Below are 27,514 nucleotides of genomic sequence, written 5' to 3' on the forward strand. Positions count from 1 at the left end.
AAATTGCTGCTCAGTATTTTTTTGTGCTGTATTTCTCTGGCAGAGGTGCCTGTATTCTGGAGCCATCCGCCACTTTAGAGGCTTAATTACACCATGCTGTGGATGGAGCTTATGAAGACATGTGGAAGAGTTGGAAAAACATGTCAATGAGAAATGCAGTGCCAGTGGCACAAATAAAAGTAGGGTTAAAGAAATATGGGTGGGAGAAAGCAGTGTGCTTAGTGCCTTAATTCTATAGATGGGTGGTCGGGAAAACGCTGAAAAAATGTTACTCAAGTTTGATTTTAAAAAGTGATAGAAAAGCTGAATTGTTTATATCCCTGCATGGAATTAAATTCTTAAGATGAAAGTTTGTTTCATCGTTGTTAGATGCACTTGTTCACCTGCTCTTTAACGGACCTATCTAATCAGCCAATCAGATGCCGGCGCATCCGTGTGTTTAAGCGCATAAACTTAGTCAAGACAAACTGCTGAAGTTCAAACTGAGTGCGGTATGCCTGGTGGAGTATTTCAGAAACTGCAGATATATTGGAATTTTCTTGAAGAACTATCTCTAGAGACAGACAAAGAGAAAACATACAGTGATCTGCAGTTTTCTGAAATGAAATTCTGAAAATGCCTTGTTCATGTCAAAGGTCAGAGAAGGGCCAGCCTGCTTTGAGTTGATAGGAAGGCAACAGTAACTCATATAAAAAGCATTCAAAGATTGGAAAAACATTTCCTGATTTGATGAATCTTTATTTGTGCTGACATTCGGTAGGTAGGGTCAGAATCAGGTGGATACAACATGACAGGGCCCAACCTGTCTGGTATCAAGGGCTCAGGCTGCTGGGGTGGTGTAATGGTGTGAGGATATTTCCTTGGCACACCTTGTCCTTGCTCTTGTCCTATAGTAGCTGGGATGGGCTCAGGCCCCCTGTGATCCTGATAAGGATAAGCAGAAGAGAATGAATGGATAAATGGACTTTGGGTCACTTGCTGCTTATTGATGTCACAAAGTTCCAATAATGTCAAACAGGTTTCTTGTACATGAGTTCACTGTACTCAAATGGGCTCCACAGTCACCAAATCTCAATCCAGCTGACCACTTTGGGATGTGGTGCAATGGGAGATTTGTTTAATGAATGTGCAGCCGACAAATCTACAGCAACCTTGTGATGCATCGTGTCAGTATTGAGGATTTTCTCTAGCACCACGAAGAATTAATACCGCTCTAAAGGCCAAAGGAGGTCCAGCCCAGTGCCTGCAAGTGTACCTAATAAAGTGTCAGATGAGTGTATTTTACACTGTAATGCAAAGTTAGTTCATTCAACCTAAGAATAAGCAAATTTTTTTTCAAAAGCAATTAAATCTGCAATCACTTCAAGATGTGACAACTTGTTCTTTAATTAAAAACAGTCATTTGTACAAGAAATGTACACATAAAAATATACATGGACAACTACATACTCTATGAATGAATGAAGACACAAAGTAAGCAAATGTTTGAAAAAAAAAAAGCACATAAAAGGATGGGAAAAAGCGCCACAAAAAAAAAAAGTGTGTTACGTTGCTTTGGTCTAGTCACAGTGGCTACATTTGAAATAGATATTTTGTCTAAATAAAAGACAATGTCACTCTGTTATACTATTTAGTGTTTTACATATTTACACAGAAAAATGGTCATGCAACGATGAGGGGGAGGAAATGGGAATCCGATATGCACACAGTACTTTGGAGTGAGGGAGTCTGCTTTCGAACACCTGTGCTTGCTGTTAATATGAACCTGTGGTGAGTAATAACAGTCTAGGCTTGGTTAACAAAGTGAAAGTGGTTGGATAAACTCAGCTTGTTCCGTTCAAAGTTACTTCCCATGGCTTTACTTCGCAATCACAATTTATGCGCAGACCTTTGATGCTCCACAATACCTCCTCAGCCACAGTGATGTGGTGATGTCATGCAAAATATAGCCAAATATAGCCATAACCATTCCTCTCTCTGGCCATAACTTAATAACGAATCCCTCAAAAACGACTCGTGCAGTTTTAAACGAATGACGTGGGAAAACCCGACGACGACAGCGTGAATGAGCGTGAGATTACGATGCAGACAGTCAAGTGAAAGATCAATCAAAACGGAGAAACAACAGACCAAAAAGTAGCCTAAAATAAGAGCTCCCCGCTGCTCGATCACCTGCAAGGTTTGGTCATTAGAAGGTTTTCCACACAGATTATATAATGTAAACATTAAATTTTCATGCATTACAGTATTAGGTGCACTCTTCCTTTGTCGCCGCCTCCATTTGCAATTGATCCATCATTTGAAATATTGGTATGAGATATACATTAATCCACACACTTATACCAGTACTACAACAAAATATCTTCGGGTGCTATATATATATAAAAAATATACAACATCTCCTCCATTATATAGATTTTCATTTAACTATTAATCCTCGATATAGACTCTTTGCAAAATAAAAGCTCTCAGCAGCCCACTACCGCCATGCTCAGTCGTATGCACAGCCCTGCATAATACCGTGAGAAAAACAGCAGCGCAACCCACAGTTTTTATATGTAACATGCTCCTCACCGGTTTATATTTAGGCCCTCAAAAACTGACCTGCCTTGAGGACATTCAGTGCTGGAGCTACTGCATCTGCAAACTCTCACCTGACTGCTGCGTGAACCAGCTTCTTCTGAAATCTCATACAACAAAGACATGCAGACATGCCAGTCTCACTTCCTGTATAGCAGTCAGTGAAGAGTATAATCTAGTGGGGGGGGGAAATGGGAAAGGTAGGAAGACTTTATAAGAGTTATTTGGCTTTGCTTTGCCAAGAGGTACATAAAGGGCACTAATGGGAGTGAAGGGAGATAAATGGAAACTCTGAATAAGAATGCAAACAGTTCAAACACTGGCTTAAATCTCTGTAATACTGTAAATATGCTCTATTTTTAGTTTCCTGATACCAACCACAGAGGTGCCTTTCACTGTTATAAAAATAGCTGAGTAAGAAGCAAACAGAGAGAAGAAAAAGACAGAGAAAGAGGGGAATTGGCAGCATCCTGGAAATATCAGTTATATAAAACGTTTATGTGAGATCGGCGCATTGTCTAAAGAGTTGACACGAGTGCAACAGTTGGTGGTCTAGAAAACTTGAGCAGAGTTCATATAAAGCATTTCCTTTGAGCGTTTGGTTTGGCGTCCCCAGCAGGTTTTCGGCGCACGTCAGTAATGGTTTGTTTGAATTGAAAACAGTTGAGTCCTGAACAAAAAGAGGGCAGGGAAGTTGTGCAAAATAACAGTGTGCTTCTCAGATGCTCTCGTTACTGCATTTCTCAGAAGTGACAATACATTCCTCATCAAATACGCACAAGCAAAAGAACAAAATATTGGTATTTTTTTAGACTTTGTAAAATGAACTGTTGATGCTATCAACACCATGAAATACAAACAGCAGTTAACAGTAATATTTGGGGTTGGAGGACTGGTGCAGCGGGGGTTTGTGTTGCCGATGAGCACGGTTCGCGCGGGTGATGAAGTCAGCTTTAATAACCGGGTGATTGATTGGTCATCTCTCGAGGTGCATGAGTACATGCACGCTGGTGTCTGGGTGTTTCACGTCGTGTGCTACCAACAAAGTTGTAACCAGATTTCTCTGTGTGTACTAATGTTTTTTTGCTTTAAGGTTCCCATCGATTTTCAATACCCTGATCTGAACGTGGTCTGAGAAATAAAACACTTCTTTCCCTCCTCTCGCTCCCACAGATGGAAACAAGTCTTTGTGCTGGCTTTGTAGTGGAATAAAAACCCATTAAAAGCGCAGTGGGCGACACCTTATAAGGATTTATTGGGAGTACATTTGTGTTAGCAGGAAGTGAGAATGCACCTTTTGGGAGAGCTCCCTTTTAACAGTGACGTGTGGTGAGTGCTTGCTCGATGATCCGGGCAAAGTCACGTTGAAGATAGTGCAGTATTTGGCCCAGAGTTGATTGTTTGGTTTACACCTTCAGAGTGTTGCCATGGTTTTTATTTGGACTTATTACTTGCAGCGCGTGTGTGTTTATATCTCTGTGGCAGTGATTTCCTCAAAGTGGATGTCATTGCTGCCACTGCGCACTTCATAGTCCTCCATGTCCCTGTTCTCCAGCTCCAGACTCAGCTCCCTCATCACTCTCTCCAGATCACGGTTGCGACGGTACATCTGGATGTAGTTCTGCTGCAGCTGTTTCTGGTAGTGGATTACCTGAGTTGATGGAAAAACAGCATTTGAGTTAAGTACATAGGTAAGGAGGATTAGCATAAGCTTTAAAATCTAGTTTGATACGTGTCACGCTCAAGGAAAAAGATTAAAAGTCAGTCGAAATGTTTACCTTCTCCTTTTCCTCCTGCCACACCCGCCTCTCTTCGTCGAAACGTGACAGCTGCTCCTCACCAGTCCTCCTCTCATACATGAGCTCAGCCTTCAGCCTATCCACCTGTTTCAGTGTATCATGTTTAGTTCCTTTTCTTACAGAAATTTAAAGCAAAAAACTTGTAATGCTCGTCACTATACGGGCCCATAAGCTACATAATACATAAAGGACAGCACAGAACGTCAATATTCCTATCAACAGGCCACAAAACTGAGCTGACACAAAACCTTGCTAGATGCATCAATTTTCATCACATATGCTTGCAAAAGTTACTGAAAAACACATACCTGTTGCCTGAGTCCCAACACTGTTTCTGCGTTCTGCCTCTGAGCCTTGGCTTCATCGCTCTCTCCACCCCAGACCAGATGAGTCTCCTCTCCGTTGCGGAACACAGAGGGACTGGGACCTCCCCTTCCTGCCACAGCTCTACCCTGTTGCAGCGTCAGGCTCATGCATTGCCCCTTCATGGCTGCATTTCCAGGCAGAGTAGGTCCGCTGTGACCGGTCAGAGCATCACGTAGCCGGGCTGTCTCCTCTTCCAAACGCCCCACTTTCTCCCGGAGCAGCTCAGCTTCACTCTTGCGCCTCTGGAGTTCGTTTTCGCAGACCTCCAGCTCCAGTGACCGAGTCCGCAGGGCAGTCTGGGCCTCCTGGGATCGAGCCTGGCTGGCTTGTAGCTCAGAGCGAGCTTCTCTAAGCTGGGCCTTCAAGACCACAATGTCTCCTGCCTTCTGGCTGAGCTCCGACTGGATCTCCTTAAGCTGCTGCTTCAGGAGCGAGATCTCTCCTGACTTTTGACACACCTGGTGAACAACAGAAAGAAAGTAAGAGAGAGGCAAACCTCAATTTCCTCCAAGCTTATACGCTTGTTTCTGAATTTTATGTTTTTATTAGTTGGTAAACAGTAAGAGATGAACAGAAAATGAAAAGAGCAACTGACAAACAAAAATAGGATCACACAAATTCACAGCTGAGACATTTAATCACTGCGCTGCTTCTGACAGATTCATGACTGACTATCAGGTATCTGGCTTTCACCCACCTCCCACTTTGTCTCCTCCAGACGTGGCCCTAATTGGGTCTGCTCCCTCTGGATTGTGGCGCACCTCCTTTCCAGTGTCTCTCTGTCCTGCAGGAGAGAGGAGAAGTCCTCCTGTAGCTTCTTTTTCTCCTGCTGTAGCTGAAATACCTGGCAACACACAAAGATGCACATGTTCACGCTTTCTTACAAAAACACAGATATGCTAATCTGAAGTAAGACACGTAAGTGTGGAGAGAGAAAACTACTAAAGCATAAGACAACATTAAAAATAACTGGAACAAAAACAAACACATTTGTAGCAGAGTTTAGGTTCACTGCAATTTTATGTGTAATGGATTAATCGAGCTTTCTAATTTAACGCTTAAATTTCTTCATTTAATATTTTTAAATACTTTGCATACCTGTAATTGAAGCACCTGCTGTGCTCTCTGTGCCTTCTGAGAGGCCTGCTTCATCTTTGTGGCACAGCTCTGTCTCAGCTCCTCCATCTCTCTTTCACAGCGGCGCTGCTTCTCTTCGTACACCTGTCACAGTAAAAGACGCGGCTGAGAGGTCAAACATCAGATCCTCATCATATCAAGTTTATGATCGGTGTTTTAGGGCGACAGTGTCTCACCTGGCAGATGGCAGCTTCATTCTCGTCCAGATTTTCTCTGAGCTGCTGGAGCTCCAGGTCTCGTTCCCTCAGTTTCTCCTCCAGCTCCCTCACCACGGCCTCGTAACCCTCTACGGGGGGTGGAGAGTGGCCACAGGACCCGCTGTCTGACAGGGGCTGCCCGCGCCCACTAAGCGACCCCGAGCCTGTGCTCTTGCTGGACGAGGAACGTCCACTGTCCGAGTTACTGTGACCGTGGCTCCCGCTTCCACCAGAAGTGTTTCGGCCGATGCCCGACACAGGCTCCAGCTGGCCTCCCGACCCAGAACCAGCACTGGAGCCCTCACTGGGAGCCAAACTGTAACCTGTGCTGCTGTGAGTAGGGAGGCTGGAGAGAGAGTTCCTCCCTGAATCTGACATGGAGCAGGACTGGCTGCTCCGAGCATTGCGAACACCGATGTAGGAGGTGCACTTCCCTTCAGAGTTGGAACTGCTGCTTCCAACATTCCCGCTTGTACCGCTGGCACTGCTGGATCCTCCATGGGGCAGCAGAAGGTTGAGGCTGGCCTGGCTCTCCGACAGAGTGCTGGCACCTGGGCGTGGCGAAAGGTACTGTACCGAGTGCCGATTCTTGGGAACGACAGGTTTGAACGCTGTTGGACGGATCAGCACTTTCTCCATGTTCTGAAAGTGTAGATTATTAAAAAAAATAGCATTAATGACTGTTGTGCTAATTAGTAACGACTGAGTAAAACTCATTAGTAAAGGGTGAGCGATGTGCTGGCAGGCCACCCCACAAGGCTCTGATTAGTTTGGTTTGGTTTAATTGATATTTAAAGGGTTCATTAAGCAATTTCCTTAATGATATTCCTATCGTATAAGATGGATAGACAGACACAAGACGGAGAAGAGTGGAGGAGAGGAAAAAATCTGATTAAAGGGCAAAGAAAGAAAGGGCACAGACGAGAGCGAAGGAAGAGTCGTGACAAAGACTGAGAGCGTGAAAGCATCTTCTCTGTAAGCATTTTCTTAATGATCTTTCTCAGAGTTCACTAAAGACGTCACTGGGTGCGAGCGAGCCCTGACACTCATCATGATGTGTCTGCAAGGTGAGCAGCTGTCAAATGATCCATCTGAGCCTGTCAGGCCGGTTATTAAGCTTCCCTCCGGATCGATAGGAATAAATAGCCAATTAGACAGCTCAGGTAATCTGCTGTAAAACGTGTTCACGCAGGCAGCAGAGATAACAGATTAAAAAAAAGTCCTCAGTATGATATTTGATGTCCTGGTGGGTGATATTGAGCTGTAATTTAAGAAGAAACTGACCTATAAATATCTTCAGATTAGAGGTCAGGGGCACTGACAGAGGTGCTGGGGTTTCAGTGTCATGCTGAAAGGCACTTTCCACTTTCTGCACCACCCTACAGCCCCAAAGGATGTGAGATATGCAAAGCAGTGAGGTATGGTAAACGATTAATACACGGTTTAAGAGCTTTCAACCACATTTCATAGATTTCTTTAGCGGATGAAGCTGTTCAGAAGATTGGCGTGGATTCAAAAGCACGCCCAATTGATTTGGAGAGTTATTATACTTTTTTATTTTTTTATTTCGTTTTGACTTTTTAAAAATTTTGTTTAGTTTCAATTAGTCACAAGATTAGGTTTGCTAGTTTCAGTTTAGTTTTATTAGTTTCAGTGTTAGTTTTAGAGTTTTGTCAATATTATTGAATTTATTGCAAATGTCAGAGGCAAGAATATTTTTATTCTTATGTCTGACGTATAAACTTCTGTTTATATTTTAATAGATATTAAAATATAAAAATAACTTTTTGAAAGCAGTTGTCTCACAGCCTTTGTCCCATGTTTTATTGCCTTTTTATATAAAATATTAATCCTAAATCTCAAGGTGTCACTCCTGTTTTTCCCATTCCACCAATTCATTGTGGCAGTGTAGGATATTTAGATTTACTCTATGTGTCAAGTTCGACTGATGTCTGTAAAGCAATCTGCCCTGCAGCCACATTCAAGTTTTATTCTATTTTGACTTCAGTCTTGAACTTTTAATACGATTTTGTCATTTATCACAAGCTGCTATAACCCCCTTTGAGCTAAATACTGCATCCTCTTGTTAATTATCAGCTAAATTAAATCAGCGTATTAAATCAGCATCATCTTCCCAGATTACCCCGGTACTTCTCCTCACCTTCTCCAGCTGTCCAGACACTGGGATGAGTTTGGGAGGAGGTCCACCAATGTTCCCATTTAGAGTCCTGTTGTCTTTTTGGTCCTCTGAGTCGCTGCAGGGGCTTGCAGCAGTCAGCACCAGGTTGTCGTTCCAGTCTCCAACCACCACCTCCTTGCTCGCATACCCAAAGTTCCCATTAGTGCTGCCACCGCCACCGCCTACTGCTCCAGCAACCGTTCCACCCCCTCCTGTCCCAGCAGAGTTTCCAGGCCGTGGCTGCTTCTTTGTGGGAAGCGGTGGAGGCAGAACCTGAGCCTGAGGCTGTGTTTGGTTGCTGATAACCAGCAGCTGCTCCAGGGAGCTCCCACTGCGGAGGGTATTATCGTGGAGCCGGAAGCAGCTGGTAGCTGGCGTGGAGCGGCGTGGCTTGGTGTTGAATTCGCTGGCAGCCCTGCAGTGTCTCTCTTGGTACGTCCGGCCCGATATGAGACTACTCACTGATCCCATGGCTGTGTCAGAGCTGCAGTGCCCACAGGGGCCAGAGCAGGGGCCTGAGGGGGAATGGGATGATAGCGGCCGGCACTGTTGGACGTCGAGGCCTGGATTCGGGTGGTCACTCACGGTCAGGGGTAGTGCCTGAACCAGAGCCATGGTAGCCCGACGGTGTCAGACGCACCACACACTCTGATAAAAGAGAAAACAGACACAAAATGTTACATTTATACCCCAGATGCAACTATTACACAGGCTTTTTATTCAATAGTTAAAACATGTTATACATGTATTAATATCATCTATAAATGTACCCCCCCCAGAAAAAACTTGTCTTGCAATGGATGTATATGTAATACGAATATGCACAATTAACAAACAACTAAAAAACCTCCCCTGAAAAAAAACACAACACTAGGCGCGAGAAAAGATCACAGCAGAAAGCTGCACTGTGGAGGATCAGTGAAACTACATCAGCGTGGGCTGTAGCTGCAGAGCAAAAGTAGCAGCAGCCGTATGGAAGGGCTCAACTCTGAACTGACGCTTTGCTCCACTAATAATAAAGTATGTCAATCAATATAACATATCTAAACTAATCTATTTTATTTTAAAGCCCTGCAAGAGATCAAATTCTGTGGACATGCATTTCAGCTGATTTGACAGGTGTAAAAACTTGGAGCATGTAAGACGCTTTGGAAGGAAACATTTTCTCATGTAGAACCTTTGGCTCCTCTGTCCACAGCTGTCTCACACATCATGGGTGGGAGGAGATTAAACTTAATGAAAAAAACCCTCATATTACAAATCACCTCTGAACTCTCTCCAATGTGTTGCCATTATTAACAAAACTTTAAATGCGGACGTATGTTTTGGAAGAAATGGTGTTTTGTCCTCACAGTAGAGTTCCAGAGACTTGAAGAATCAATGTTAATGAATTACTTCTTAACTCATTCAATAATATGGAAAACAACCAGGTTATTCTTAAACTGTTGTTCATATTAAAATGATTAAAAACACAATTTAATATTAAAATATCTAAATATCATAGATCTACTTTGCAGCAATGAAGCAAACCTATTTTTTCTGATTCACTACACCCACTTTACAACTGTTTGAAATATTTCAAACCCCCTCCCCCGTGACCGCCACAGTCACGGCTCATCCCTCATTAAACATACTGTATCTACTGCTAATTGCCAGTGTCATTAACGAGGCAGGAGGAGAAAAAAAAATGAGGATGGATTTAGTAAAGGGTGAGGAGGGTGAGTCACAATCATCTCCAGCTCCAGCTGCTCTGTGATATTCCTGCGTGTCCTCATCTGAACCTGCGAGCAGTCATCTGGGTATTATTCCTAAAGTGGTTTGAAATTTATTCACTTTACCGTTTTATGATGACAAGGCTCACACCCATCAAAGAGCATCTTTGAAGGAAATGAATATTAGCTTCAGTCAGTTGCTGCACTATTTTTAGGCAGTGAAACATGGATAGATATTATTAACACAATAAGTGGCAGCAGATTAAGTCTTCCATTTGCAGATAGCATTATCAGTATTGCCCAGGGGGGCATAGACGGGACTCGCGTCCTAGCCTGCTGTGCCAATCTGAAACCCGTCTGGCCAAGTGGAATAATCCTTTGGTGCCATGGCTGCACGCGGTTATGTCCAGACCGACCGTTCATGAACAGCCATTCTTACAAAATGGTTACAATAATCACCCCCTAAGAGAAGTCTGTATTCTTGGAAATACAATAAATACAAACACCAGCTGTGGATTAAAGCAAGTGTGTTAACGCATGTTTCAGATCACACAAATTGAGGCAACAGTGCAACTCTCACAAAAACAACAACTCCCACAGAGCAGGGTTTATCAGAGACTACCTCGAGAATTTGGGAGTGGAGCGGATGGATGTCAACCCTATCGAACACTTGTGGGATCGGCTCGGGCATGCTGTTCGTGGCAGAGTGAGAACAAAACCACACTGGCTCGCTTTTCTGCACAAATGTGGCAGCATTTAAGGAGAAGTAAACAGGCTTTCCAACGGTATAAGATTTATTGCCAAGAAGCAGTGTTACAACAAAGAAATTATCAACCAAACATAAATTTCCTGACTTTTTATGCTAAGCTTATATACACCTGCTCGAGCAGTATACCAGCAGGGTTCATATATAATCAGCCGATTTTAGCCATTTGCCGGTATATCGGTATCAGCATTCGTAACAGTCAAGTAAAGAAGAGACAGGACAAACACCCATCAGCCACGTTAAGAGTGTTGATGTTGGATAGTTTGTCTGCCAAAGATTATCCTGAAACTTTTAAATGTTGTCAAAAGGTGTTTGGGACACAACAAACACAAGAACCAGCTGATCCGAAGAGAGTCAGCAGCATGTAAATGACTTACACAACTGACTTTTTTAAAATGCATGATCATCTTGTCTTAGTAAGAACATATACATAACTGTATATGAAAACTGTTAGGGAAATCTGTTTCTTTCATGTATCTTATTGAAAATACTGGCGGATGTTGACCAGTAGTATTGGATTTTTAGATGAGTGGCCCAAATGGGTGAGTAACATTGATTCCATCCATCACAGACCACTACTGAAGTAGGTTTTTTCTTACACTCAGTATTTCACTCTCCAACAAAAGTCGCTCATCAAACGACCCATTTTAATTTGGAAGAAAAGCGATCTTTTAGCTGCTCACCATCCGCAACAACTGCACAGCTGAATTAAGAAAAGCTAAACTATCCGCTCCACCCCTCTCTCGTCACATCTAGTTTCAAAACACCAAGATGGCAATGGTGAAAATGCTCATCTCAAGGCTTAAAAATGGGACTTAACGAATTAAAGGTTTATATCATGACAGCATGCAATCCTCAAGTGGTCACTAGAGGAACTGAGGTTTTTGGCATTTCAGTGTTAGCCTCATTTTGTGTGCTCGAGGTTGCCTCACACATGACACACAGCAGGAAACAGTCAAGTTCAGACATGTTTGTACTATTGAAAATACTGTGTGATTTAGATGAGAGAGCCTTATGGGCAGAGCGTGCAGCAACTCACACATCACACCCGCTCGCTAGTGGTGAATGCAACAGATATTAACTGTGCTGTTTGAATACTGGTGCAATCGGATATCACATGGACTTTGTACTTGGAAGCTGGGAGGTCAACTGGGCATTTGCTGTTTCACATGCAGCTCTGTTGGGTAAGAAAATATTTTGATTGTTCGTGAAAGTATGTTGAAATAATGGATTTTATCTGTCATTAATGATTGAATCTTGATCAAGTAATCAAGTTTACAGTATCACGCTTTGATTTTATCCCTGAAAAAATACAACTCACTGGATAGGAGATCGGGGAAAGCATATGTAAAAGCTCAAACTATTCATTCGTGATCAGTAAGCAGGATGATTCAATTCCTGCCAGTTCACTCCATACTGACTAAACTGTCTGCGAGTATGTGGCGGAGAGTGACGGGGAGTTAAAGAGACGAGACAGGCTTCGTGAGTACTCGTGAGTCAAGGAGATAAAGATATGCGTGGTATGTGATCATTTCCAATGCCAAAATAATCACGCCTCACACAACCTCCTTTCCCCTTTGATCCAGCCACCACTAACCCCCACCCTTCTCCTCTTCACTCCCAGCCCTGACAAGGACCTCTCAGGCAGGGATAATAGAATTAACAAGCCTCTGCGACCGTCAACCGTGACCCCCTCCTCCTGAGGAATGAGGTGGGGGACGGCTGGTCTGATTCTGCCCTCCCCTCCCACCCCTGTGACCTCCGAGGGCAGGGTTTTGTTCTGGCTACTCGGGCAACAAATCTCAAAAGCTAATTTCCCCCTCTGATGTTGCTCACTGGTTGGTTCTTAAAAGTTATTGAAGGCCTCCTCTCCTCCTTGGTTCCTCTGAGAAAGTGAAAATACTTTCACAATCCGCTCCATCCGCCCTCGCCGCTTCCTCCACCTTCCTCATTACACGCATCCTCCTCTGCTGTCAGCAGCACAAGACAGGCAGAGAAAAAACAGCCATCACCACTAAATATAGAAAACATCTCAAGTGCCTGAAATCATTCTGATAGTCTTTCATGAGGCATTTCTCCCGGTGAGGCATTTGATTCGGCGTTCAAAAATAAACTCCAATAGTGTTACAGCTAGCTGTGATGGGGTCAACCCAGGGGCACTTTACACCACATCCTGACACTCTAAAACTATTAAATGATGCTGAACCGCTTAAAGGCAGCCTTACTGCTTCTGACAGTAACTGGAAATACACCAAGTGGATGTGAGAGTTTAGCGTCCACATGGTACCAACTGGCTCAGGATGAATAGGAGCAGAGCTGATAGAAGAAAGAAGTTCCCAGGTAGCTCTCTAACAAGATCCAGAAGTCAGTTCTGTGACGGGGACATAATCCCGTTATGATAAGTCTGTTAATAATGCCAGTCCTACCCAGGAGAGGAAACCCCATTATTGTGCAGCGGTAGATCGCCCCTTGCAATCACACGCAACCTCAGAGCTGTTCCGGAGACTCTGCTGGGCTCAGAACAAACTTAGAAAAGTGAGAATACGAAGGAAGAAAAAGAAAGGGGATAAGGGGTAAACACACAAAGGAAGGCTAGCTGAGAGTGTTGCCTGGGATTTTAGGGGATTTTCCAATATCAGGTTGCCCAAAAAGAGGAGCCAAACAGAAATGAGCTTCAGGGAGAACCGTGCATCCATAATCCTGTTTATCATTATTTTGCCAGTGCAGAGACACAGAGGTCTGAGCACCTTAACGTCTCAAATCAAATGTGAAGCGAGACAACTTGTCTTTGCTGAACCACCTCCTGCTGACCGAGCAAAAATGCTGTTACTCATGTCGGCTTGCAGGAATTTTCCTTCAACCCAGCAAGCCGAAGACGGCAACAACATGCAGTGAAATCTGCACGGCAGGCCACAGCTGTGTTATGGCTGTGAAAACAAGTCATGCTGAAGTATCTTTGGTCCTGTAAAACCCGAGGGTTTATGAGTACATGCGGTCAAGCAGCTGAGTGTGGCAGTCTGTTTAAACTTAAATATTGTAACTAGCAAACAGTGCTTTCCTTTGTAATCCAGGACATGCAGTTTGATGACATAGTAAAAAACTAGCGTATGCCCTAATCATGATAAACGTATCCATTACTGACACACAGGGCTAAATTTGCTTAATTAATCCTTTAAAATTTGAACATGTTTTGACAAACGACACAAAAGTCCCCATTTTAGACTAATTTTAATAGAGCAAAACAGCAAATGCTCACACTGGAGCAGGTAGAACAAGGAAATGCATAAACTGCAGTGTGCTTTCTGTTTATTTAAACCTGCATTAGATCGCCCCAATTAAAGTACATCCAGTATTCATTCTGCTTTTATCTCAGGTCTATTCTCCACCAAATATCTTCTTGTTTCTAAATATCTAAATATCTTCTATATTTCTGATATCTGTATTTTAACTTCACTGTCTGCCAAAAGCTCTCAAAATCCTGTCAGAAAAATGTAATTTATTGAACAGTTTCTGATGAATAAAACTGAAAAAGGAGGAGGAGGAGCCCCACCAACCCTGACTTCACAATCCAAGATGGAGGCATCGCAACGGTAATAAAAACTTCGCTTCCACTGTTGTGAATTTAAAGCCGGCTAAATAAGCCATACACAGAGCATTGACCAGACTTTATGCATGAACCTGCTTGCAGCGGTGTTTAAAGTGCATTGTTCCACCTTGTTAAGGAGCAAAACCATTTTTCCTTGCTTTTCCAAATTTACTACTGGAACAAGCTCAACTCGTGAGTAACACCCTCAAAACACCTGTGGGTGTGACCTGACCAAGTTGCCCCTTTAATGAAGCTGCAGACTTTTCCACCTGTGGTGATAATGTTGCATGGATTGTAAACATCGCTGTGTTTAATCATATAAGAACATGTTGCAAGTGAGTATTTATGTATTTCACATTGTTACCAAAGGTACTTTTGTTTCCTCCCTTTTTCACAAGGAGTTTGCATGTTTGATTTGGCAGCATTTTACATCGATACCCTTCCTGATGCTACCCCAAAGGTGGATTTGTGTTCCCAATGAACTAGCAACCGAGCGCTTTCCAAGAAAATGTGTAAACCACTACAGTATGGAGCCACTAAAAACATTTCAAGAATAGGCAGAAGTTTTGAAATTTGAGGAAACGTAAAAAACATAAGGCCCAGGGGCCAGAGTGGGCCCAGCAAAGACCCAAATCCAGCCCAGTGGACGGCTTTAAAGAAAAATTTAATTAGGCACAAATTTTGGATTTGTAACTGTATTTTGACAAGTTTTACAGCTTTGCCTACTGATAAGATCCTCCCGTTTCTTTATCATGTAGAAAAACTGAGATGTACTGTGGAAATTGCACTTGTTTTTCATATATTAAGATATCTCAGGAATTAAATGTGTAGTTAGCTTCTTTACACTGACACAAAAGGCAGTTTTACTAGTTCGGCCCAGACTAAAGTGGGCTGTATGATTTTGGCATCCCTGTCCTACCTTTGACAACTAAGTTATAATTAGTATATATTTAAGTCCAAGTGGATGTTTGTGGTAACATTTTAAAGAAATTCTTTCAAGGTGTTCCTCAGACGTTGCATTCATGAGAATAAATGATGACCTCAACTTTCTTCCTCTCATTTCATCCTCTTTAGCATTTCTGCTCAATTTCACCCGTTTCCCCTCTGATTTTCTCGCTTCTTTGTTTCCTGCGCTTCACTGTTGCTCCACCTCTCTCCTATCACTCCTCCTTTTCCATCCTCACCATTTCATACCACTCCCTGCTCACTAGTCTATGCAGCTAGATTTTCAACTGCTCATTCTTTAACTGCAACACCACAGTGTGACTAACCAAAGGTAAAGCCAGTGTATAGATCAGAGCAACAAGTGGAAAGAATAAAAATCATCAGATCAGAGTCGGCGCTGCAAAAATATCAGTATGCAAGTGGTGATAAGAACCACACATTATGATGGATGGCCGCTGGGCTGTATATTTTGATCAGTGGCATTCAAGTACTTCCACAGCAGGACAGTGAGAGTGCATGACATGAAATTGAACACTCGCAGCAGAAATATGCCACTCTGGTATACAGATCCTGGGTGGCCTTGATTAATCTTGAGACAAGTGATCGCAGTGGATGGAAACAGAGAGAGACAGAGGTAGAGTGAAAATCAACAGGCTAGGTGAGTCACAATAATCCTTGATGACTGCTAACAAAAGAGAATCCACAAGTACAGGCAAGGCAGCGACACACAAGCACACACAATAAGGCAATCAGTCCACCCCTAATCTGCTCACCTCTTTATTTGTCACACATCTACTCGCTGAAACGCCGCAATAAAACTTCAAACGGGCAAGAAATGGTATTATAATGAAGTAAGCCGACACCACTGTAAAATGAGACACGTCTTTTAAAGTTTTGCCAGAAGACCTGAGGTTATATTATTCCATCATTCCTGCACAATGACTGTCTGTCTGAGTGGGCGCTCACTGTCACCTACCCCCACATGGCTAGGCTTTACAGTCTCAGTCTGTGTGTTTTGCTGAATGCATGCATACTTTCTTAGTCCTCATTAACTCATCACCCTAGAGCCAAATCTCTCTTCACTCAGGAGAGATATTGTCCTCTTTGTTTGACACTCTAACTTTTTTGTGTTGAGCTCCGACTTCATTTTTTCATTTTCTTTGTCAAAAAAACCCCAAACAAACAAAATAACTGGAGAAATAAGTTTTCTAACAAAGTGCAAGTCTGTGCAGGAGTAACTGGCAACAGGTCCTCCTTTGCTCCATTTTTTTCCTTCTGTGCTTTTACAACCAACTTGTTGCTGTTGCAGACCTTAGCCTCTCCCTCTGTTTGGAAGCGTTGCCATGGCATTTGAGGCCCACATTTTTCATGTGCATGGCGAAATGAGATAGAGTCAGGAAGTGTGGGAAAAAAAAGAAAGGAAGGGAAAGAGTGATAGAATAGGTGAATAGGTGAGTGAAGGAGTGTGTTTTGTGCATTTGTGACAGTTTGACAGCAGACAGGTTTGGTTCTTTAGCATCTCAAAGCATCTGGCCTCAATTTGAACTTGAGAGCGGGCTTACCGAAGCCCAGATTCTCTTGCTGTCCTATCACGCACAGGCACGCGCACACACACATATAGCTGCAGGGGTAAATCATAAAATTCTCGTGGGGGTTGAAACTACTGAAAATGGGAAATGGAAAGCCATTTAAGTTGACATATAGCCATGAATAGACCTTGGGAAGATTATTTCTAAGTTCAGTTTGGAACACACTGCCGTGTTAGATTCTCCACAAACAACCACAGCTGACTTAAGAGCTGAATCTACTCATACATTTTGTCAAGATGCACCAGACGATACATGTGGTCACACACAGACCAAGCTTCCACAGCCAGTATGTCACTAATAAATGGATTATACTTACTTACAGATGCACACATGGACAGCTGCAGACAACATAGACGAGCAGTTAGAAGAACAGTTACATTACCATTACCAAGTCTAGTCTAGTTTTAGTGTGTATATGCACATGTTTTGTTTATTCAGCTACTCCTTTTATACACTTCAACCTTGATGGGTTTATGGCTGAGGTGGTGTACCACTGTTACACCAACACAATGGATTTTTTTAAAATCATACAATGATATACATGATGTGAAGAGAGTTTTACAAAAGTAGCGACTTAACTGTTTAGGACATTTTGATACATAGTTCGCCATTTAGGCTCAAAAGTAACTGGACAATTGACTGACAAGCAGATTCACTGCCAAGTGAGACCTGTTCCTTCATTATTCCATTGCAAGATGAGAATAAAAGGCATAAAAGATCTAGAGTGGATTGCAAGTACTTAACTTGCATTTGGTAGCTGTTCACTGGAAGTCTCAATTAGGCTCAGAGATGTCAATGAAAGTTAAGAGTCCTTTACTAGGCTTAAACCTAAAATAAACCTCAGAGAGACAGCAAAAAGTTCAAAAGTGATCAAGTCAGCAATCGAATGAACTGGCCCGGTGAACAAGGGTAACAGGTCTGAAAAACCAAAGAAGACAACTAACGTGCATGATCGCAGATTTATTTCCATGGTTAAGAAAAACAAAATCTAACCAAGTCAAAACCACTCTCAGGGGGGTAGTCCGTAATCAAGAGATGCCCTCATGAATGAAAACACAGAGGGCACTAGTTAGACTTTGCCAGAAAACAATAAAAAAAAAACCCCTGCCCTGATCCAAAAGAAATTCTTTGGAAAGGTGAGACCAAGATGATAGATAAAAGATAGATCGTTAAAAAAAAGAAAAAGCATGGATAAGGAATCAAACAGCTCATGACAGCATACCACGTTATCCGTCAAACACAGCGGAGGTAATGTTATGTCATGGGCATGCATGGCTGCCAGTGGAGCCAGGTCATCAGTGTTCATTGATGATATCACTGCTGATAGAAATAGCAGCATGCGTATGAATATGAATTTAACATGGCATTAAATTTTAGGTCTGACACATTTAAATTTGTATTAGAAATGACAGAGGACACAATACCCAGCCTTTAACAGTGCTTCAGTCAGCTGACGCTGGAGGAAACTGAGGTAGCAGCATGTGTAAAAAGGGGAAGATGGCTGACATTCCTGGTCTGCTCCAAATGTTGGATTTTCCAGGAGGTTTTCCAGCCACTGAAAGTTATCCAGCAGTGGTCAGCGGTCAGACCCACAGACACTGGAAATACCAAGAATGCCGGTGGTAGAGACACATGGATTAGTCTGGCCAGTGGACTACCGTTTGTCAGGATCAATGACCAGTTCATACTAAAGTATTTCACTTAATTTATGAAATCTTATCAGTGAAAAGTCATGTCATCTGGTCTTTAACAACATGGCTAATCCAAGCTCTGTTTGGAGGCTCATTGTCCCAACAGTGGTGAGAAGAGCAAAGTTTTCCCTCCTAAACTTCCCTTCCTTCCCCCCTGCTGCTTTGGCTGTACGACAGTGGAGGGCCATTGTTTCAGTTTAACAAGAGGGTAGAAAGCAGAGAGAAAAGGCCTGTTATCTTACACTGAAAGCAACCACACTTTGGCACACAATGTGACCTATAATGCGACACAGAACAAAGACGGGGTAGCGAGCGATATGACTTTCTCTTTACTGGCATCCTTCAATGAGGAAAAGTAGGACTCGATATCTGAAAAGTCTCAAATTTTTCTTATGTTTCACAGAAAGTGTCACAGCTCGAGAGTGAAATCAGTAATCATAGCTGAAGCAGAAGATAACAAAGACAATGCCGCCCACACGCACACACAAAAAACACAGAGTGCTACTAAATACAGCCAGGCAAATGAGTTCCACAGCAGCTATTACATAAGCAACAACGCCTCGCTTTAACTGTGCCAGCCTCACTGCATAAATTCAACTCCACTCATGTGGGAAAATATCTGACATGGCGAAGGAGCACATGTGCAGACGTATTCAGACATACTGTCCGTGCCGCTGCAAACTCGAGAAAGACAGAGTGGGGACAGGCTGGCTTGGAAAATACTCATTCAGCAAACTGAGCACAAGCCAGGCCGACTTCGAATCTCTTGCCGTCTCTCTGTCTTCCTGCATATCTGTCTGTCTCTGTCTCCATTCATCCACCCTGCTCTTCAACTAGAGGCTTTACATAAACACCTGGCATGAGATTTAGCTAAATGGGATCATTGGAAAACAATGGAGTCGAGCACAGAAAGTGTGAAAGGGGCTAGTAAAACTTTATGGAATCTGAATCCATCCTTATAATTCGGTCTTTTTGATGAACTTGGTGCCCATACACCAAAGAGACTACCACTGCTGAATGGGTACATGTATTTCAACATGTAATTTGTCCTATCGCTTTAACAAAAACAGCAATTTGTTGCTCTGCTGCAGCTGAGAAAGTAATAAATGACACATGGGAAAGAGCTGTAATTCTAAGGTACATAAATAACAGATTTTTCTCCAGGTACGATGCACTCATCATCACCTGAACCGTGACAATGTAACCCCCGTGGAAGCCTAAGTTGTAGCACTACTGTAACCAAAAAACAAGTTCCTAAACTAATATGAGACAAGAACAATGACATTTCAGCTTTTTTAAAGCATTCTGCTGTTGTTTTATTGACTTTGGAACATTTGCCGTTCTCAGTCAATCATGTTAGCGCACGATTAGCACATAGATTGTAAATCACTACAGTTTGTTTCTTTTCATGGGCGAGTGCTGTCAAAAACCAGTATGAAAAGCAATAAAAGCCTTTACCTGAGAAAGACTGAATAGTTTTGAATAACATTTTTTTTTAATTGTATCTTGTTTTATTTTAAGGCTACTGCCATTAAAAAGTCACTGTTGCACATGTTGGTTATATTCAGAGGTTATGTGCAGCCTACCATACATCTACCTTTAAATGCTTGCATAGCAAGCTGATACTGATACTATATCCTCCACCAAGTAAACAGAAACAAGCTCATTTATTTCCTTTGGTGTGACAGCTGAAGTCAAACTGGAAGCTTGCTAATGCTGTTGTAGGACCCCTTTATCCTCACTGTTCTCGCCCTCTCGCACACAGGGTTTTGGTGTTATTTCGGCCAGTCAGGTACCTCTCAGATGCTGATTGTTGTTAGCATTTATCCCTGTGTGGGTGCATCAATGGCCACGTGCACATTTATAGAGAGGTATCAGGTTATGGTGTAGTGTTTCAGAAAGGGTTTGAAATTATGACATACCTACAGCATAGGCACATCTGGTGAGTAAAGAAGCGAGCCCTAAAAAGCTATTTGTTCTTATCGGCCAGCAGGGGGCGACTGCACTGGATTTGGAATAAAGTCTAGTTGTATAGGACAGCAGTCCCCAACCTTTTTTGCGCCACGGACCGGTTTAATGTCAGACAATATTTTCGTGGACAGGCCTTTAAGGTGTCGCGGATAAATACATTAAATTAAAATGATACGACCAAGACAAAAACTGTGGTATTTTATAAATATAATAATAAACGCAAATTCACTGTGTAATTGTGTAACTTTATTAGCAGCGTCCTACTGAAATGCGCCAACATCATTGAGAGTAACGTCCTCCTCTCTGCCCCTTAATGCTCTCTGGTCGCTATGGTAACACGTAAATATTTCTTCCAAAATAAGACACACAACTACAACACGGGAAAAGACCCAGGGAAACAGAGTTAACGATAAAAACCCTGAAAACCATGAATTTCACACCCGAGCCTCAACTCTTGCGGCCTGGTACCAAACGACTCATGGACGGGTACCAGTCCGTGGCCCAGGGGTTGGGCACCGCTGTTATAGAAGTCATGGAGAAAACGACCCTTCTCTTGACTGTGACCTCAGTAACACGGTTTAATGATGGCCTCAATCACTATTTTTAAGTCTTACTTAATACAATGTGAGATTTATTTTGTGAATTTGATGTGATTGGAGTCACAAAGAAGGATAAAGCAGGGTATGTTTTACAGTTTGACTGACTAGCATCTATCACGAGTGTCCCTCAGTTTTTCAGTTAGATCCACTGCCTTCTCATCACATCCAATTTCAAAATACGAAGATGGTGCCTGTAAAGCAGTTGGGTGACATCATGGTGGCTATGGCTATCCTTTCTTTAGGGTAAATGACAAATGATCTAAAGTTTTTGCTGGCATTCGGTGTGAGAACGTGACTTTAACAAACTGGAACATGATCTTAAATGAATCCAGCCCACCTAAGCTCAGCCTAAACAGAGAGTGAATAAAAGGTAAAGGACTTTCAAAAGAGAAAGAGAGCCACAAAAGGTCTCAATACCTTTTTTTGAAGCTGCTTAACTACCTTTTAGTACTGTACATACACACCCACAGCGCACAGGAAGCATTAGTCAACACGGCTGCAACATGTGACACGTTACCTCATTTATTTTGTCCAGAGAAGATGAGGTAACCCTTCTTTTCCATCTCTGCCCCCATTCTCACTCCCCTTCACCTTACCCTTAACGTCACGTCAGCGTTTGTGCATTTATAGAGTAAAACGTCACTTCTGCGAACTCTGCCAAATCCCATTCTGGGTAATTACAGTCTTCTCCTAGCAAGCCCTCAAATGAAGCCTTAACATGATACAATCAAACACAGATACTACAAAGAGTTGAGTGAATGGACGGCACTGCGAGCTGTCTATAAACATATCTGCTGACACACCACTCTCGGGCCAAAACAAACTTGATGAGAAACTACAATATGTGGCCCAAGGCGCATGAGGAGTCTTGTAATTACACACATAGAGAAGACATGAGAGGAATAGCAGCGGGCTCTACCCCCAGTGCTTTGTCATCAAAAGAAACACAAAGATTCCCTTTGAGTCTTCTGGATGAAAACATGTTTTTTTGCAGGTCACACTTTTGAGATGTGGCCTAATTGTCTGCTTTGGTGCAAGTGTACATGCTGCCTCATGCTTTTCTTATCTTCACTGTGAGTGTGTGTTAAGACAGATTGAATAACACCCTCCTCCTCCTCCTTCTTCTCCTTCTTCCTCCAGGCCAACTGTCCAAAAAGGGGGGCAGCTTTTCTTAAGGCTGAAATTTCAAATCAATACCCCCAACAGTGTGTAATGAGTAGATTAGCCAGGGTCAGGATTAGAAAACCTGGGCTCAGACACCACAAAAAACCCTCATCATCCCACCTCAACAAATCCAGGCAACCAGTTTTGTTTGTCCCTGCACAGAAACTCTCCAGGGTCATTTAGCCCAGCCACAAAAGTGACAACTTCAGAGTGGTAACTTCAAGCTTCTGAGTCTGTCAGCTGACTGAAGTTTGTGAATCATCATTTAACTATTCATTACTCAGTTTTTAGAAGTCACCAGCATTTTTTCTTTACTAAACTAGTTTCCATTCGAGTTGCAAAATCCTTGTTGCACGCGCCTGCCTGTCCATTTCGCTTGCACCTTTCGTTAAAAGTAACTCACACTCATAAGGGGCTTCACACACAGAGTCAAGGTGCTCATGAATACAAAGTTTATTCTCAGGCGAATTTGCATAAATTTAAACGAAGCCAAACGGCAATGGAAAGCAGGGTGAGGAGAGCCTGAGTCTGGAGAATCTGAGGCATATGCACTGACGTTTCTCATACAGACACATGTAAGAGCACACACACTCTCTCTTTCCCTCCATACTCACTCCAGTGAGAGCCCTGCATCGCTGCCTTCACTTGTCTCTCTTGGAAAAAAAGTTAAAAAAAAAAAAAATCACTCCGGTGCTGTGATGGCTCAGATTCTCCGCGTCTCTCCTTCCTTCTTCTGTCGACTATCTCTCCCCTACAGCATTCCAGCTTCCTGCCGTTGCCTCTGCGCCGCTCCTGGACTTCAAATCCTGACACAAGGACTTTCAAATGGAAGCCCTTTTATTTTCCTGTTCTCTCACCACCTCCTTCTCGGTCTTCTCACTTCACTCCACTGTTTCTCTTCTCAGCTTTCCTTCCCTGCTGTCTGCCTTAGCACCGCCTCCCCCACCGCCTCCTCCTCCTCCTCCTCCTCATTCCTCCCTCCCCTCTCCCACTTTTGTCTGCCAGCCCCTCTGCCTCTAGTTTCCCTCTTTTAGCACACACACTACTCTCTTCTGACTCCCTTTTTCTCCTCCCCCTTCTCTTTTTAGCCTTAGAATCAGCCCCCTCCTCTTTCACATATACTCTCTGCATCAGCACAGTCCTGTGTCGGATATGACATTTTGGGAAATCTTATCCACTATTTCTGTTTAGTGGATTTGTTTCCGAGCACAATGGCCCCAGGCATTGGGGGAATACCCCTTTCAACACGGTTTGCAGCACCTATCCCCTTTGGCTAAATACTAGGCCTAGTTACACCCAATTAACAAACATCATCCACCACATGAAGAGCAGCAGCCGCTACAGAGGAAGAAAGAGGGCGGGTCAATTATCTCAGATGGGGTATATTATATAACATCTTTGTGGCTGCGTGCACCTCATGTTCTCCAGTGCACATGAAAGTGAGTGTGGGTATTGTTCAGCAGGTATTAGGAAGATGCCCAGGTCCAGTGGCTGCAAAAACAAGCCCAATTCATCACCCCTTCACTACTACACTGACAGCTGATAGGAGGTCTTTGTGCTGATATACTGTGCTTGGTTTTTTCCAGACATGGCGGTGTGTATTATGGCCAAACATCTACTTTGGTTTCAACGTTGTTCCAGAAATCTTGTTTGTTCAGATGCAACTCTGCAAACCTGGCAACCCTTCCAAACAAGCCAGTACTAATGACATTATCTTTAACATTTAACATTACAACTGTAGAGTCAGAGATGTAACTCTCTCATTTCGTCATAAATTTACTTCAAGTTTTTTATGATATTAAGTGCTAATGTTATCAAAGCACTATCATTGTTAGCACCACTATTGCTAAGTCCAGCCTAATACAGCTGTAACAGTGGGTACAGGCAATTAATTGATCAGGACAGCTCAATTGTTGAGTTATTTTTTTACAAATAAATTCATCATTTAATCAATAATTAAGTCACTGACTGTTTCAGCCCTAATTTACTTTCAGATCACACACTTGGCTCTTGTGTGGCACCCAGCACTTAGCACTCTTGGTTGGTTGCTGTGTGCTGCCATGGTGGAAAACCAATAAGAGGACTGAATAATGGTGTGTGTGTGTGTGTGTGTGTGTGTGTGTGTGTGTGCCATCGCTTTCTCCCTCCTTACTGGAACTCCCCCATTCCTCCCTCTGAGTCCCACGGTGGTAAAGCGAGAGAGGGGAAAAAAAAAAAGACTTCACTTTTGCTCCCTGACTTGGCACTTTGCTACCATTAACACAGCCCACCTCTCTGGGCTTAAAATACAACACCAGAAAGCTTTTGAGTCTTTTATATGTGTGTGACACTGAGTGAGTGTGTGTGAGTCAGCAAGAGTTTCTATTTCAGCCTTTGAATAGGTAATAACAATCCACAAAACCAGTGCATCAGCTCAGTTTGAGTCAGTGAAAAACAGGACTTGTGACGTATTAAAGAAAAGTGAGAGACTTTGTATCTAAAACTAATATAAATCATTTAAGTGGACATATTATGCTATTTTCAACTCCATATTTCATTGTTGAACTCTACTAATGTAGTTGTCACAGTCCAAAATGATACACAATATAGTTTTTACAGCTCCTGAGTTCATCCACTGTCTGAAACAAGCAGTTTGACCTTCTTTGTTGATCCATTTGATTGACCTGAGATGGCGCCAGCAGTATGCACGGCGACACGTCAGTCAACTCTGCTAGCTTTGCTTTGGCTTTCGCTAGCCTTATCCTTTTCTATTTTATTCCAAAATGCCCTCGCTCTGCGTATGTACAATCGCCAGTTACTCTTAGAAATCAAAGCATCGTATGACCTGGCTCTTAAACAAACGGAGACAGGAGATGATTATGGGCCTCCTCCACCACTTTTTGAGCCCTATATTCCGGTTTATCTGTGCCAACACTCCTACACTACTTCCTGGAAAAACGCCCGAGGAAACGAGGAAACGAGGAAAGCGGGCTGGTACACTCATCAAAGTCCGAGCTCTTCTCCGTGTTTCTCGTGGAACTACTGGACCAGCAGAGTGCATCTTTAGATGGATCCTGCCTGTTGTCCCTGGAGCTCCCACGACACTTGATCCCCCGCTCTCAGCTTTCTATTTCCCTAAGCGGCCTCGGACCCGTGGATGCGGTGTGGACCACAGAAATCTTCGCACACTTAACCGAGCTGGAACATCTGATGTTAGGATCTACACACTCCAAATGGCTTTACTAAATGTAAGATCATTAGCAAACAAGACGTTTGTATTAAATGACTTCCTAAAGTCACAACAGTTGGACTTTCTGTTTCTGACAGAAACATGGCTTCAACCCGGTGAGTCTGTAGCTTTTTCGGAACTGGTTCCTCCTAATTTCTCATTCTTCAGTCTCCCTCGGCCCTCTGGTGGGGGGGGAGGGAGGGGCTTAGCCACTGTGTTCAACGCTTGATTTCATTGCCATCAAACATTACAGCACGACTCATTTTCTAGTTTTGAACTCCAGCTACACCTAAACTCTGCTGCGCCTTTGCTGTGTGCCCTCCTATACCGTCCTCCCAAGTTTAATAAGGATTTTAACAAAGAGTTTTCAGGTTTTATGGCTGGAATTGTTCTTAATTTCGACAGTTTTTTAATCCTTGGTGATTTTAACATCCACGTCTACTGTGACTCTAAACCTTTGGTCAAGGACTTTTTAAATACTAATGACTCTTTTAACTTGACCCAGTGGGTTACCGGTCCCACGCATGAAAAAGGTCACACACTGGACTTGGTGCTCTCCCATGGGCTGGATGTGTGCATCACGGAAATATCCGAGTTGCGCATCTCCGATCATCTTCCTGTGTTGTTCACTCTAACGCTGCGCTGCTCGGTAGATAAGCCGTACGCTCCAGCGCGCAAAAAGCGAGCGCTTAATGCTCTAACAGCGCCCGCTTTTTCTGCTGCCTTTATGGATTCTGGAATAATGATCTCCAACTGTAAAAGTGTTGAGGACCTTTCGGACATTCTTCATTCTACCTGCACTGATATCTTGGACTTTATTGCTCCGCTCAGGACTGTGCGCGCTAAACATTTATCAGAGCCATGGTTGAACGAACATACGCACTCCCTCAGACGTGACTACAGACGCGCCGAAAGGAGATGGAAAAAGGACAGATTGCACGTTTCCCTACAGATTTTAAGGACTCGTCTTTCTGCTTACCAAGAAGCTGTAAAAACTGCAAAGACAAAGTTTGTCTCAAACTTGGTGTCAGTAAACAGTCACAGGCCTCAGGTACTTTTTAATGTCCTTAATCGCTTTCTTAGTTCACGTGATAATGCTGGAGTCATTTCTTCACCAAGTATGTGCGATGATTTTTTAGCATTTCTTAATGACAAGATTCTATCGATTAGGGCTCTTGTCTCGTCGTCTGCTGCTTCAGATCCGAGTCTTTCTCCTGTGTGCTCAGCTGTCTTAGAGCAGTTTGATCCCGTCTCCCTTAATGACTTGACTGCGGTAGTTAGTAACCTAAGATCATCACACTGCCCCTCTGATTGTCTCCCTCCAAGCTTGCTTAAAAGCACTTTTAATACTGTTGGGCTGTTTATCCTGAGATTAATTAATATGTCCCTTGCTACAGGCTGCGTTCCATCATGCTTTAAACAAGCTATAGTTCAGCCTCTTCTTAAAAAACAAAACCTGGACCCAACTGTTCTGTCCAACTACAGGCCTATCTCAAAGCTTCCTTTTCTATCTAAAGTCTTGGAGAAAGTGGTCTATCTACAGTTGCAGGCCCACCTTGATTTTAATATGATCTCTGAAAAATTTCAATCTGGTTTTAAATCACTACATAGCACTGAGACGGCACTTTTAAGGATTTTTAACGATATTCTTTTAACTCTGGCAGCCCTGCTGCCCTTTTATTGTTGGACTTGTCAGCAGCTTTTGACACGGTCGACCATGACATCCTGTTATCACGGCTAGAATTTCATGCTGGCCTAAAAGGATCTGCCCTACAGTGGTTTCGGTCCTATTTGTCAGAAAGGTCTTTTCATGTCAATATGGGCCCCCACAACTCCAAAATAGCCCCTCTTAAATACGGTGTACCTCAAGGCTCTATTTTGGGTCCTGCCCTGTTCGCACTCTGTTTGTTGCCATTGGGCTCCATCTTCTCGCGGTACAGCATTTCATTTCACTGTTTTGCTGATGATTTGCAGATTTATCTACCTTTAAAAGCAGGGTCATACCATCCCCAGCTCTTATTACGC

The 27,514-nt window shown here is 43.0% G+C and overlaps 1 protein-coding gene across 3 annotated transcripts in view; it reads right to left on the reverse strand.

Moving 5' to 3' along the window:
* Window positions 1–1,361: 1,361 nt before the first annotated feature.
* Window positions 1,362–27,514, reverse strand: part of LOC116316608 (leucine zipper putative tumor suppressor 2 homolog) — a 56,360-nt gene continuing 30,207 nt past the window's right edge. For 2 of the 3 annotated variants that reach the window (XM_031735204.2, XM_039621778.1), the window contains exons 3-9: window positions 8,241–8,906; window positions 6,059–6,721; window positions 5,844–5,966; window positions 5,443–5,589; window positions 4,688–5,203; window positions 4,359–4,463; window positions 1,362–4,231 (exon numbers count right to left, since the gene is read on the reverse strand). In XM_031735204.2, coding sequence (XP_031591064.2) covers window positions 4,049–4,231; window positions 4,359–4,463; window positions 4,688–5,203; window positions 5,443–5,589; window positions 5,844–5,966; window positions 6,059–6,721; window positions 8,241–8,873 — 2,370 coding nt within the window. In that variant the 5' untranslated portion in view covers window positions 8,874–8,906 and the 3' untranslated portion in view covers window positions 1,362–4,048. Of the gene's footprint in view, window positions 4,232–4,358; window positions 4,464–4,687; window positions 5,204–5,442; window positions 5,590–5,843; window positions 5,967–6,058; window positions 6,722–8,240; window positions 8,907–22,895; window positions 23,187–27,514 lie in introns of those variants that run through there. The other variant, XM_031735203.2, reaches the window with a different exon arrangement.

Source organism: Oreochromis aureus, linkage group 13 (assembly GCF_013358895.1).
Source record: "Oreochromis aureus strain Israel breed Guangdong linkage group 13, ZZ_aureus, whole genome shotgun sequence".
Taxonomy (NCBI): domain Eukaryota; kingdom Metazoa; phylum Chordata; class Actinopteri; order Cichliformes; family Cichlidae; genus Oreochromis; species Oreochromis aureus.